At 45.9% G+C, this 12502-nt stretch overlaps 1 protein-coding gene across 7 annotated transcripts in view; it reads right to left on the bottom strand.

The window, feature by feature from the left end:
* Positions 1-1158: 1158 nt before the first annotated feature.
* TRAF3IP1 (TRAF3 interacting protein 1) overlaps positions 1159-12502 on the bottom strand; it is a 65583-nt gene continuing 54239 nt past the window's right edge. For 4 of the 7 annotated variants that reach the window (XM_035726568.1, XM_035726570.1, XM_035726572.1 and 1 more), the window contains 2 exons: positions 7409-7632; positions 1825-5570 (listed from right to left, as the gene is read on the bottom strand). In XM_035726568.1, the coding sequence (XP_035582461.1) occupies positions 5405-5570; positions 7409-7632 (390 nt within the window). In that variant the 3' untranslated portion in view covers positions 1825-5404. Of the gene's footprint in view, positions 5571-6479; positions 6904-7408; positions 7633-12502 lie in introns of those variants that run through there. The other 3 variants (XR_004819944.1, XM_035726569.1, XM_035726571.1) reach the window with 3 other exon arrangements.

Genomic DNA, 12502 nt, shown 5'->3' with positions numbered 1-12502 from the left:
TATTAATATAATCTTTTTAACTTTTGCCCGTTGAAAATTGTGCCAGCGTGGTATTAACACAGATCATGAATAACAGCCAATATTTGTGTAGAGCGTACTGGGTGCCAATTACTGATCTTTGTACTTTACAATCAGTAATGCATCTGTCCTCTGACAATAAACCATAATGTAAGTGCCATGCGAGTTGACCCAATCAAATACAGGGGAAAGGGAGGCAAGAAGTTTCGGACACTTGCCCAAAGTCACAAGCTAGTAGACGAGCCCTCCACAGGTGGAGGGCAGGGCGCCTGACCCGCTGGGGTTCCGACCCAGGTAACTCTCTCCTATCTGGATTCCAGACTCCGGGCCACGTTATTTCTCCCCCATAAGGTGAAACACGGGTCTCATGCGCTTCTTGATCACTGGCATCTTCTGTGAACTGACTGTATCTTTCTTCCAGCATCCAACTGGGCCATAAGTATTTTTATTATTAAAAGTCTCTACTATGAATATTACCGCTGCTAGAGATGTTGCAAATATTTCTCCCAATGGGCCATCGGTATTTTTAACGTTTGCTTGGCCCGAAACGTTTAATTTTTATGAGCCAAGGGTTAATTTTTTTTTCATCTATGGCCTCTGGAAATTATGTCTTTTTTAGGAATTTCTTCTTCACCCCAAAACATATTTAGCACTTACTATGCTCTCTCCTAGGTGCTTTGTTCCTATATATTGTTACCGCTCACAAAACTATAATAAATGTATTAGTATGATAATATATCAATAAATAATAAAAACATATCTACAAATATAAATACAAAGTGTTCTTCGATCATTCTAGTATTCTATTTTTAAAGTTCTTTAATTTTTTGGAAACTTATTTTTGTATGTGGTATGAGGCAAGAATATTTTATTTTTGCCATGTGGATGACCATATGCTCCAATACCATTTATTTGGACAACAATCTGAAATGCTTCTGCTTTGAAATACCATATTTATCAGACACTAAATTCCCAGATTTACGTATCTAGTCAGAAGTTAATGCTGTTTCATTAATTTATACATATTTTTTTTAAGATTTTACTTATTTATTTGACAGAGAGAGTGAGCACAAACAGGGGGAGCAGCAGATGGAGTGGGAGAAGCAGACTCCCCACTGAGCAGGGAGCCCCATGTGGGGCTCGATCCTGGGAACCCGAGATCATGACCTGAGCTAAAGGCAGATGCTTAATTGACTGAGCCACTCAGGCGCCCCAGAAATGGTTTCTTTAAAGAAAAAGAAAAAAGAAAAAAAAGATTTTTACATATAACACTGTCACCAGGGTGCCCTGCTGGGCTCTGGGGGAACCCAGACCAGCAGGCGGTGGTCCAGGGCCAGCCAGGCCTCACATCCTCCAATGCCTTCCAAGATCGAAGCGCCAGCTTCATCAGAGAACCCCGGGGGGTTTCCGCAGCCCCCCATCACATCCCAAGTGCAGCGCTGCTTGGGCACCCGCCTGGAACCGCCCTCACGGTTCTTCCTGTTCTCTTTCACCCAGTCAGGGCTGGCCCGGTTTCATGTTCCCATGTCCTGATTCTTCAGTGTCCGGGGCCTGCCCATTCGTTCGCGCAGTTGTGAATGACACAGACCCACTTCCCCCCGCTTCCTCCAAATCATCGGTAAAGATGTCCGAGAACAGGCCCACCAGGAACCCCCTTCGGGGCAACATCAGTTCAGCGACAGGAGCCTTTACGCCAAGGTCCTTCCACCAGTGGTGAATGCAAACGCATCCCCACGTCTGTCCACAGGGAAGCAGAAGCCTCGTCAGATGTCCACGGTCTCGACAGCACATCCCCCGATCCAGCTTACTAACTTCACCGGTGGACCCAGCTGCTGCCCACACTGGCGCTCGGCGGGCACCAGGCACGCGAGCGCCCTGGCTGACCCCAACGGCAGGTTTCCAACAGGAACAGGGTCACGTCGTCTGCTGTCCAAACCAGGACACGGCTGGGGGTGGCAGAGGGATGCTGTTAAAATTTCGCCTCGAGGAAAGTCTGAGCAGCTCAGGACGGTGACCACCCCCTGGGGGAGTGCCGGCGCCCCCGGAGCCTGGGCGGGGACAGTAAGCACCGCACGTGTGCACACTAGCGTCGACCAGGAAGCGAGCCCCCACACACCAGCTGGTGTCGTCCAGTAAAATACTGGCTTTCATGGAGGTTTTGATGGGGAACCTTAAGTGCTCTGGGATTTAAGTGCGAGGTCGTGGTGACGGCAGCATCACAAGCTTGTCCTGAGACCTGCACGGGAGATGTGAGAGCACCGCAGGGGCCAGCACAGGCGCTGGGAAGGTCCGGTGGCAGGCCCTCCTGTCCCGTGGCCTCCCGACGGGCTGGCGGGCGGCGCTGGCGGCTCGGGCCCTGGAGGAGCAGCGGAGGTCGGGACCACGCCCGCTTACAAAGCCCCAAACCCCCTGCCTAACGGTGCATGGCCTCCTTGTGGTTTATGGACTTCACTGTTTGAACCCCATTTTCTTACCAGGAAGACCCACTTGGCTTGGTTTAAGAAGCTGATCATCAAGCTGGAACTCAGCTCTAAATATGGACTTTAAAAAGTTACAGTTTAAGAACCATTTAAATTTCTTTTTACTAGCCAGGGAAAAAAAAGTCCTTCCCAATCTTCCTTTATGAAAACACCCGAAACAAGCAAAACAGGGACTCGTGTGTGGGCCTCACTTCTGCCCTACTACAAGGCTGGTAAAACTATACCTATCAGAACACCTTCTGGGAAAATAGAAAACGTTTATTAATAAAGTGCATCATGGGACAGTTCAACTCAGAGCCCAGGAGCAGGACACAGCTCCCCTCTGGTCCTGACAGGGGCGCTGCCCCCTTCCCCGCCTCAGCGGCTCACACGACCGCCCCTCTCACTCCCGCCCTCTGCTATGGCGGACCGCACGGAAGCCTGCCCACGAGGCTGTGGCTGGCTCCTCGGGAGGCATCGCTGGGTGTGCGTGGAAGATTCTGGAGCTGGGCACAGAGTCTGTGTGGAATATCCTCCCTCGCGGTGGGCATGGTCTTGTTGTGCATGGCCTCCTTTGAAACCAATTCTCGTGGCAGCTCCAGCAACCGGTCATCCCTGTGACCACGAACATCCATGTGTTCGCTCACAGGCTGGTCCAGGCCCTGCTGCCCTTGCTCCCGCTCACGCACCCTGACCCCGCGCACCAACAGCAGACAGATGGAGTCAGCTCGGCACAGCTCAGCCAAGAAGCACAAGCATGCTTTGGGGGCACCTGTCGGGACGCAGGATGGGACTCCGGACCACCCAACATCCTAACCGCACTCCGTGTCACTTAGTGATATCATTTCTCATCACAGATTGGTCATGAACATTGTTTAAGTTGCTTACTGAAAAGAAAAATAAGCATGAATATCAAAGCAGAAAGCTCACATTTTAGTCCTGAATTTTTTTTTCCCCCAAAGGTTTACACATTTTCTTTGAATAGAAATTAATGTCAGCTCAACTTTTAAATTAAAATTCCTGCAGGGAGACTTCAGTACTTCCTGGAAATGTCCAAGCCAAAGTAGAGGTAAAGGCTTAATAACCCCCTTGTGTATTTTCTCAAAGTAATACAAAACATCAGGACCCATCATGTCTCTGATAAAGATACCGTAATAGAGAGACTGCCTAAAACTTCATGAATGATCTCGAAGTTTCTGACAAATGCTTATCTGTCTTATAAAACTTCACTTTATACAGAAGATGGATAAATGTCACGATATGAATGAAAAGATAAATTTCCCTGAACTTTCTTCACAAGGAAAACAGAATATACACATTTAAAAATACAAAAATCTAAATGCTTATGTTTTCTCCAGCTGTGAACTGAACTGCATGACCACTTATAGAAAAAAATATGATTGTTTTTAATGATTTATGTATAAAATAAATTTTATGATACAATTTGATAAACTACTTCGTACAAAATTTTACTCACATAAAATGTACGCAATTTTTTTTTGCAACACAAAAATCCTATTCGTATGTACAAATTCATAAAAAGCAAACACATCTTGAAGCAAAAACAATCCATTGGGTTGTGGCTAAGTTGTTCAACTCAGAAGAAAAGAGACGAGTACATGGAGGGCTAGTTAATGGCCACCCCTCCCGCCTCCAATAATGCGTTTAGTACAATCTGATCAAAAATTTTATGCTGAGTGGTAGAAATGACAAAGTGGCCAATGTGTCCAAAATGGCAGAGCTTCATAATCTGATCCTGAACTTATTCAGCTTGGAAAAATCATATAACCACCTTAGAAAAGGATTTCTTTTGGAAATTACAGTAAGGAAACCTAACCTGTGCATTTGTGCTAAGCCTTAAAGAAGCAGAACTTTCTCAGGCAATTCTAACATTTAAATGGCACTGCGTGGTTCACACCATAAATATCTAGAAATACCAGCATCAGGACCCAGACCTTATGACCTGTATGTCTCCAAACACTGGATTCCTTTCTATACAAACTTAAGACTTTCATTAAGTATTTACAATATCATATGTGAGTGAAAAACTTAACATAAACCATGTTCTAAAAAAAACCTTGCTGTAAAAAACAATTTCCAAAAAAATAGTAACATCAAAAAAATGTTGCAAATTGGTGCGTCCCCCAAAGTCTTCCTTCAGCTGTTTGCCCCAAGCTACCCGCCTCTCGGGAATGCACATCTACGGGAAGGATTAGGAAAGACACCAAGGCCACTGGGGGAAGGCGAGTGCGGGCCTGGAGCAGCTCACTGCTACCCACATGGGGAAAGCCCTGGGGCCGAATGTCCATGAAGGACATACTGAAATCTCCTTCAATTTATGAACTTTAAGGCTGCAAACACAAGCAAGAGGCCGTAGGGACCAATGAGAAAATGACAAAGAGGTATACGCAGTTGCAAAGAGCTTTAAAAAAAAACCTCAGGCGTACCTTATAAAGATACAGACTGAAATGAACCCTTTCAGAGGGGAAATGAACTCAAAATAGAGCAGACTCATGTTCAGGCCCCATTCTGTTTGTAAGTGCCCATCAGAAGGCAGCCATCCTTCACTCTGCTCCCCTCAGGGTCCCGTCACCAGACCTAAAACCTGAAACCGAGGATGTCGCATTCCTTGCGTGCCACCCGCACGCACCTGCTAGCGAATTCTGGCACAGACCCGAGCAGGACCGGCCACGCAGAGACGCAGAGAACACAGCTGCACAGCCGGCAATACTCCCGCTGGAGGAAGGGGAGAGAACACGGCCCCTCTACACACAGATGTGCCTGCGCTTCCAGAGCTCTGCACTTCGGACGGAGGACACGGAAAACTTCATTTTCTTAGGAAACTGAACTTAGAGAATGGTGACGTTCTATCTTCTTTTTTATTTTCAGACTGAGGAGGACTTCCGGCTTTGGAAACGTGCGAGCTTTCACCTTCTCGAACTCAGGCTGATACTGTACACCATTTTCTGAATCTTCTCCTCGTTCTTCAGGATGTTGGCCTTGACGGCACAGATCCTACCCTGCTGGTCCTTGATCAGCTGCTCCACCTCAGCCAGCTCGGCCTTCAGGGGCTCCACCGCACAGTCCGTGATGCTGGCGGGACACAACACAGGGGCTGTGAGTACCAGTCTCGGCTTCGATTTGCTGCTGCTGCTTCTTTTCTTTTTAAAGATTTTATTTATTTACTTGACAGAGAGAGACCCAGCGAGAGAGGGAACACAAGCAGGGGGAGTGGGAGAGGGAGAAGCAGGCTTCCCGCCGAGCAGGGAGCCCCATGCGGGGCTCGATCCCAGGATCCTGGGACCATGACCCGAGCCAAAGGCAGACGCTCAACTGACTGAGCCACCCAGGCGCCTCTAGATTTGCTTCTTGATTGAAACAAATAAAGAAGACAAAAGTAAGTTATTCACAGCATCCAAAGAAAAAGGGTAAAAATATAAACATACTTGGATGATGATATAAAGGGACGAGGACCTTACACCTGGGAAAAACGTTATTTTACCGCCCCACAGCCAAAAGTGAAGCCAAACATGCAATTACACATTGGAGCCTACTATTCCTAAAGCCCCACATCGCATGTTGCAGAGCCCTCGGACAGCAGGGAGGCGAGCAGCGCGGCCACCAACTAAGGCCATGGCCCGGCAGCCCGACACGCCCCCCCCCCACCTTCCTCAGGGAGGCTCCTCCAGCTGCCAGGGTGCTCCACCCAGGCTCCTCCAATTCACGAGTTCGAGGCGTGAGGCCTTTCAGTGCTGGGTTACCTGCCAGGAAAAATCTAGAACGTATTTGGGAAAGCAGAGGTCAAACTGGCCTTTTCTTTAGTTTTTTTAAGCATATAAATACAAAATAAATAAAAGAAGAGTGATGGGGCGCCTGGGTGGCTCAGTCGGTAAAAGCAGCTGCCTTCGGCTCAGGTCATGATCCCAAGGTCCTGGGTTGGAGCCCCACATTGGGCTCCCTGCTCAGCGGGGGGTCTGCTTCTCCCTCTACCTCTGCCTGCCGCTCGCCCTGCTCGTGGGCACTCTAATAAATAAAATTTTTTAAAAATACTCTATATAAAAAACAAAACAAAACAAAAACAAAGAAGAGTGACAGTTTCCAACCACCCTGCCACAAAGCAAACTCAGGTTCTGTAAGGAAGAAACATCTGGGTGCTACTTTTCAGTACCTTAAATCAACTGTAGGAAGTGCCAACAAATCACCGTGCTGGGCTCGGCCCCAGAAAGTTCTCGGCGATTTCCTAACTCCTCTTCTGCTGGACACTTACACTTTTAAGGGACGTTTTGGGAGTAAGCAGGCTAATGAGATAGCGGCTTCATTATCACACAGCGTTTTCCCGTTGGGCTTACAGACCGAGCACCATGTCCGCTCAGGTCGTTTTCTGACAAACCCTTAACAACTGATAGTTTCATGCATTCCAGATTCCCTGATTATAAACAAAGAACATCAATCATTTCCCTAAAGTAAATCTCTTTTTAGTGGTTATTATATTTCCTTTACAGTAGCAATATCAAAATGGGCTCATCAGCATTTCTTTTCAGAGTAAAAAATTAAAATACTTTCAAGTACAGTTACCAAACTTTGGGGATTTTGATAAGACACATAAAACAAAGTTCCCTGTATCGTTTACTCTCTGTACCTACCTGCGTGAACACGTTAACTCCAAATCTTTCCTAACTAATGCAAAGACATGCTCTGTGCCGACCACTGAGGAAGGAAAACACTTCCTTTGGGGAGGTGGCCCCCCTGGGCTCCCTGCGCCCACGCCCACCTCTGCTCCTTCTGCAGAGCACCCCCCCGGCCCCGCCCCCCCACCTCTCCTCCTTCCGCAGAGCACCCCCCCGCCCTGGCCCCGCCCCCTCTGCAAAGCCCCCGCCCTGGCCCCGCCCCCTCTGCACCTGCTGCAGAGACCCCACCCCGGCCCCGCCCACCTCTGCTCCTTCTGCAGGGCCTCCGCGTGCTGCTTGTTCTCGCTGTGCCACAGCTGCAGCTCGTTCTGCATGGCGTCCACGTCCTCCTGGATGTAGTCCATGATCTTCCCCAGGGGGAGCGCGCTCTTGCACAGGGTCTGGATGGACACACGTAACTTCTCGATCTCCTTGGAAACTATGTCCTTCTCCTTCTTCCACGCTGACTCAAAGACAAGCGATTTCTCCTACAGTCGGTGGGGAAAACGGGAAGAGAAGGAAGTATCCTCAGTCCTAAGGCAGGACCGGGACTTCCTGAGGGTGCAAAGACATGGGAGTGGGGACAGAACTGGCTCGGGCCAGCAGCAGCCCCGAGGTGCCAAGCACTGTGCGGGAACGTACGCGGTGCCCAGTGACAGTCCATCCCTTCCCTTCTCAGAGGTAGAGGGGTCTTCACCTGGAAGGCTGTCAGAGAGGCACATTTCTATATAGTAAGATCTATTTCCCAACTGACCAGAAACTTAATGTAGTTACTGTTACCAAAGCTGAGGGACACTGATGATTTTCCCAGACAGACTGGCAGAAAGGGGCCCTGACCCTGCATCTCACTCCTTGAATGGACCTCCTTTCCATCTCAAAGGACTCTGCAACCCATCTCACCTGCGAAAGGGGGAAAGAAACCCTCCAGAGTGATGTGGGAGTGAAGGGACGGGAGGTTCGCAAAGGGGAACATGGTGGACAACACCCAGCCGGGCAGAGGGCCCGCTGAGTACGGGGAGCTGGACGGAGCGGGCTGGTCTGGGGGGCGAGGAGGCCTGGTGCCCTCGGTGGGAACCACTGGCAAGGGAGCCGGAGGGGTGCAGTAAGGAGAAAGGGGCAACTGAGAACTTCATTCAGTTTCGGCCAGGAATTCTCTTCACGTGAGCTTTTATCACAGACCTCTCTGAATTTCAAAAATTGATGTAAGTTGAAAGAAGCAATGAGTAGTCTGGCTTCTTGGAAAACCTTTCCTAGGAAATGGACATCATTTAGGAGGCCCTCCCTGGATGCTCCCACTCCATGAGGCTGGTTAAGGTGTCACTGCTTTAGCCACTTACAGTATGAGTCGAATGCTGTTAATTATAATTAACTTGTTTTATTAAGTTTACAACCATTTGTGTTACTTCTAACATCAGGTTCAGACTGTAGGCTCCAGGAGGGCAGGAACCCTGTGTCTGGATCCACCGTGGCCCACATAGGTTCTCCTTAGACATTTATCAAACGAACAAATGAAGTGAGGAAATAAATCTACCTGTCAAGATTCTAGCTCCACTAGCTACTAGGCTTTGGCAAGCATATGGAAAGCCTTAATGTGATGCCTGGCACACAGAAACTGTTAAATAAGCAGGAGTAGAAATGAAAGGTAAAATTCATAAACTAGTAAGAGTTCATCAAGGTTGCAGGATACAAGATAAACATATAAAAATCAATTATATTTCTACACACTGTCAACACATGGACACTGAAATTAAAGTGTCATTTACAATTGTATATGTAAACAAAAGAGAGAAATACCTAGGTGTAAATATAACAAAATATGTATAGAACTTGTGTACTGAAAATTACATAATGTGGATGAAAGAAATCAAAGCAGACCTAAATAAATGGAGAGACATACCATGTTCCTCAACAGCAAGATTCAAATATTGTAAAGATGGCAATGCTCCCCAAGTTGATGTACAAGTTTAACAAAATTCCTATAAAATCCCAACCAAATTTTTTGGAAATATAGACAAGATTATCCTAAAATTTATATGGGAAGGCAAAGGAACTAGAATAGCTAAAACATTTTTTTAGAAAAGAATAAAGAGGGAGGAATCAGTCTATCCAATTTCAGGACTTATTATATAGTTACAGTAATCAAGACTGTGTGGTATTGGCAGGACAGACATACATACACCAATGGAACAGAATGAAGAATCCAGAAAAAGACCCTCACAAATATACCCAACTGATTTTTGTTAAAGATTTTTATTATCTGAAAGAGAGACAGAGAGCATGAGCAGAGTGTGGGGCAGAGGGAGAAGGAGAGGGACAATGAGACAACCCCCCTGAGCAGGGAGCCCGACATGGGGCTCGATCTCAGGACCCCAAGATCATGACCTGAGCCGAAGTCAGCTGCTTAACCGACTAAGCCACCCAGGCGCCCCTGTCCAACTGATTTTTGACAAAGGTGTAAAAGCAATTCAATGAAGGAAATAGAATCTTTCAATGTGTGGCACTGGAACAACTGGATATCCACAGAAGAAAAAAGGAATCTTGACCTAAGTCTCCTATCTTATGCAAAAATTAATTCAAAATGGATCACTGACCTAAATATAAAATGTAAAACTATAAAACTTTTAGGAAAAAACCTGGGAGAAAATCTTTGGAATTTAAGGCCAAGCAAAGAGTTCTCACACTGTTACCAAAAAGCATGATTTGTTAAAGAAAAAACTTATAGACTCTATCACAACTAAAAGCGTTTGTTGTGCAAATGACCCTGTTGAGAGGTTGAAAGATAAATTAGAGACTGAGAGTACATATTTTCAAACCACGTATCTGACAAAGGACTAGTATCTAAAATATATAAACTCTCAAAACTCAACAGCAAAAAGCAAACACTCCAATTAGACATGAGCAAAAGACACAGATAATCCATCAAAGAGGATACAACAATGGCCAATGAACACATGAAAAGATGTTCAAAATCCTTACTTATCAGGGCAATTCAAATTAAAGCCACGAGATCACTACCAGAATGGCTTAAAAAAAAAAAAATAGTGCCAACACCACATGCTGGTGAGGATGCAGAGAAACTTGATTACTTTCACACAGCTGGTAGGAGTGTAAGACAATACAGCGCCTGTGGAAAATAGTTTGGCAGTTTCTTTAAAAACTAACATGCAACTAGCAACTGACCTAGCAACTCTACTCCTGGACACTTATCCCAGAGGAATGAAAAGTCACATTCACACGGAGCCTGTGCATGAATGTTTACAGAAGCTGTATTCAGAGCAGCCCCAAACTGAAAACAACCCAGATGCCCTTCAGCAGGTAAACAGTTAAATGAACTGTGTGCTATACTTATACCCTGGAATCTGCTCGGCAATAAAAAGGAATGAACTGCTGAGTCACGCAACCGCCTGGATGCATCTCCAGACAGTTATGCTGAATGAAATCAGCCAATCTCTAAAGACATGCTCTACGATGCCATTTGCAGAACATTCTTGAAATGACAATATTATAAAAACAGAGAACAGTTAGTGGTTGCCACGGGTTAAGGAGGGGTGAGGTGGGAGGGAGGGAGGAGGTGTGGTTGTAAAGGGCAAGAAGAAGGACCCTTGTAGTGATAGAACTGTTGTGGACCTTGACTGTATCAAGGTGTGGCTTTACAAGATGTTACCAGTGGGGAAAATGGAGTACATGGGAAATCTCCATTATTTCTCGCAACCACATGTGAATCTACAGTTATCTCAAAATAAGTTTAGCTGAAGAAGAGTTAGTGGCCATACAAATGCCTTTAAAATAAAATGCTAAATGACTAAAATGAATTCCAGACAATAAAAAACTACTTCTCAAGAAAAAAAAAAGTGTTGTCTTTACATAGATTAGTGAATCTCTCATTAACTTAGTCGAACAATTTAAAATTCTAAAACCCATTCAGGGGCCACCTAGTTGGCTCATGTGATTAAGCATCCAACTGTGGATTTTGGCTCAGGTCATGATCTCAGAGTCGTGGGATCAAGTCCTGCATCCGGCTCCGTGCTCAGTGCGGAGTCGGCTTGAGGTTCTCTCTCTCCCTCTGCCCCTCCCATCCCCACGCTTGTGCTCTCTAATAAATAAACCTTTAAAAAATAAATAAATGCAATTCTACTAAAATCCATTCACAATGCTTATTAAGTAGTTCCTATGCATTTGGCATTGTGTTGAGTCTGATACAGAACTGTTCAGGGTCCCGAACTTAGAATGGGAGGCAGAAACATGTAAAAGTCCAAGAGAACTGGTGAGTTACAAGGTAGACCAAGACACAGAGGAGCTATGTGGCCCAGCTCTCTCTTATCCTAGGCCAAACTCCCTCGTAGTTCTGTATCACAGCACCAAGCAGAATCGGGAACACTAACCTTAAATTTATAACTAAAGGGATTAAGAATTCAAAACAAAATGCATTTGGGCTGGGGTTATGACAGTCAGGAGAGACTTCCATTACCGCTGAAAGCACACTGCCACAAAACACCAAAATTCTGGTGTTTTAAAACAAAACAAAACAAAAAAAAAACTTTCACTTAAATGAACATGGCAGGGCACCTGCGTGGCTCAGTCAGGTAAGCGTCTGCCTTCGCCTCGGGTCATGATCTTGGGGTCCTGGGATCGAGCCCCGCGTTGGGCTCCTTGCTCTGCGGGAAGCCTGCTTCTCCCTCTCCTCCCCACTTGTGCTCTCTCTCACTATCTCTGTCTCTCTCTCTCTCTCAAATAAATAAAATCTAAAAAGAAAAAAAATTTTAAATGAACATGGCAGGGTGGAGTGGATAAGTCAGTGATTGTTTGCTTTAAAAGCACACCTCTCTGGCAATAGGCTGAGTTATATATAGCTCATACAGCTATATCAGCAAATTTCCAGGCAAACATAAGCATTATAAACCCTTGTTTTATAGACTTTTAATATGTATAGTAAAATATGAGAATCTACTACTATACTCACCACCCAGGAATGAGTCATAATGAAATATGCTTAATTTCTGGAAACAGAAGAGCAAAAAATAATGAAACTATATCATTCCACAAAGTAGGACCTACAACAACCAAGAATGCAGGAGGACTTTGGGGAAATGGGGCGAGGGGTCTGGAACATGTGCTCAGCAGGCGCGAAGCTGGTGCCAACCCGGCTTCACCACCTCCTAACTTTATGGCCCTGGGAGCCTGACCTGACCTCTCTGTACCTCGGTTTCATCACAATCAAACGGAAATCATAATATTTATCCTGCAGGTGAGATTAAGTAGGATAATATAAAATAAGCAGCTCGGTGCCTCGCACATAGTAAACCCTCAATAAACGTTAACCGTTATCATAAATTTCTCTGACATGAAGAGCCAAACCGC

Source organism: Zalophus californianus, chromosome 3 (genome assembly GCF_009762305.2).
Source record: "Zalophus californianus isolate mZalCal1 chromosome 3, mZalCal1.pri.v2, whole genome shotgun sequence".
NCBI lineage: Eukaryota > Metazoa > Chordata > Mammalia > Carnivora > Otariidae > Zalophus > Zalophus californianus.
The sequence above is the reverse complement of the archived record's forward strand: the minus strand, read 5'-3'. Positions and strand labels throughout refer to the sequence as shown.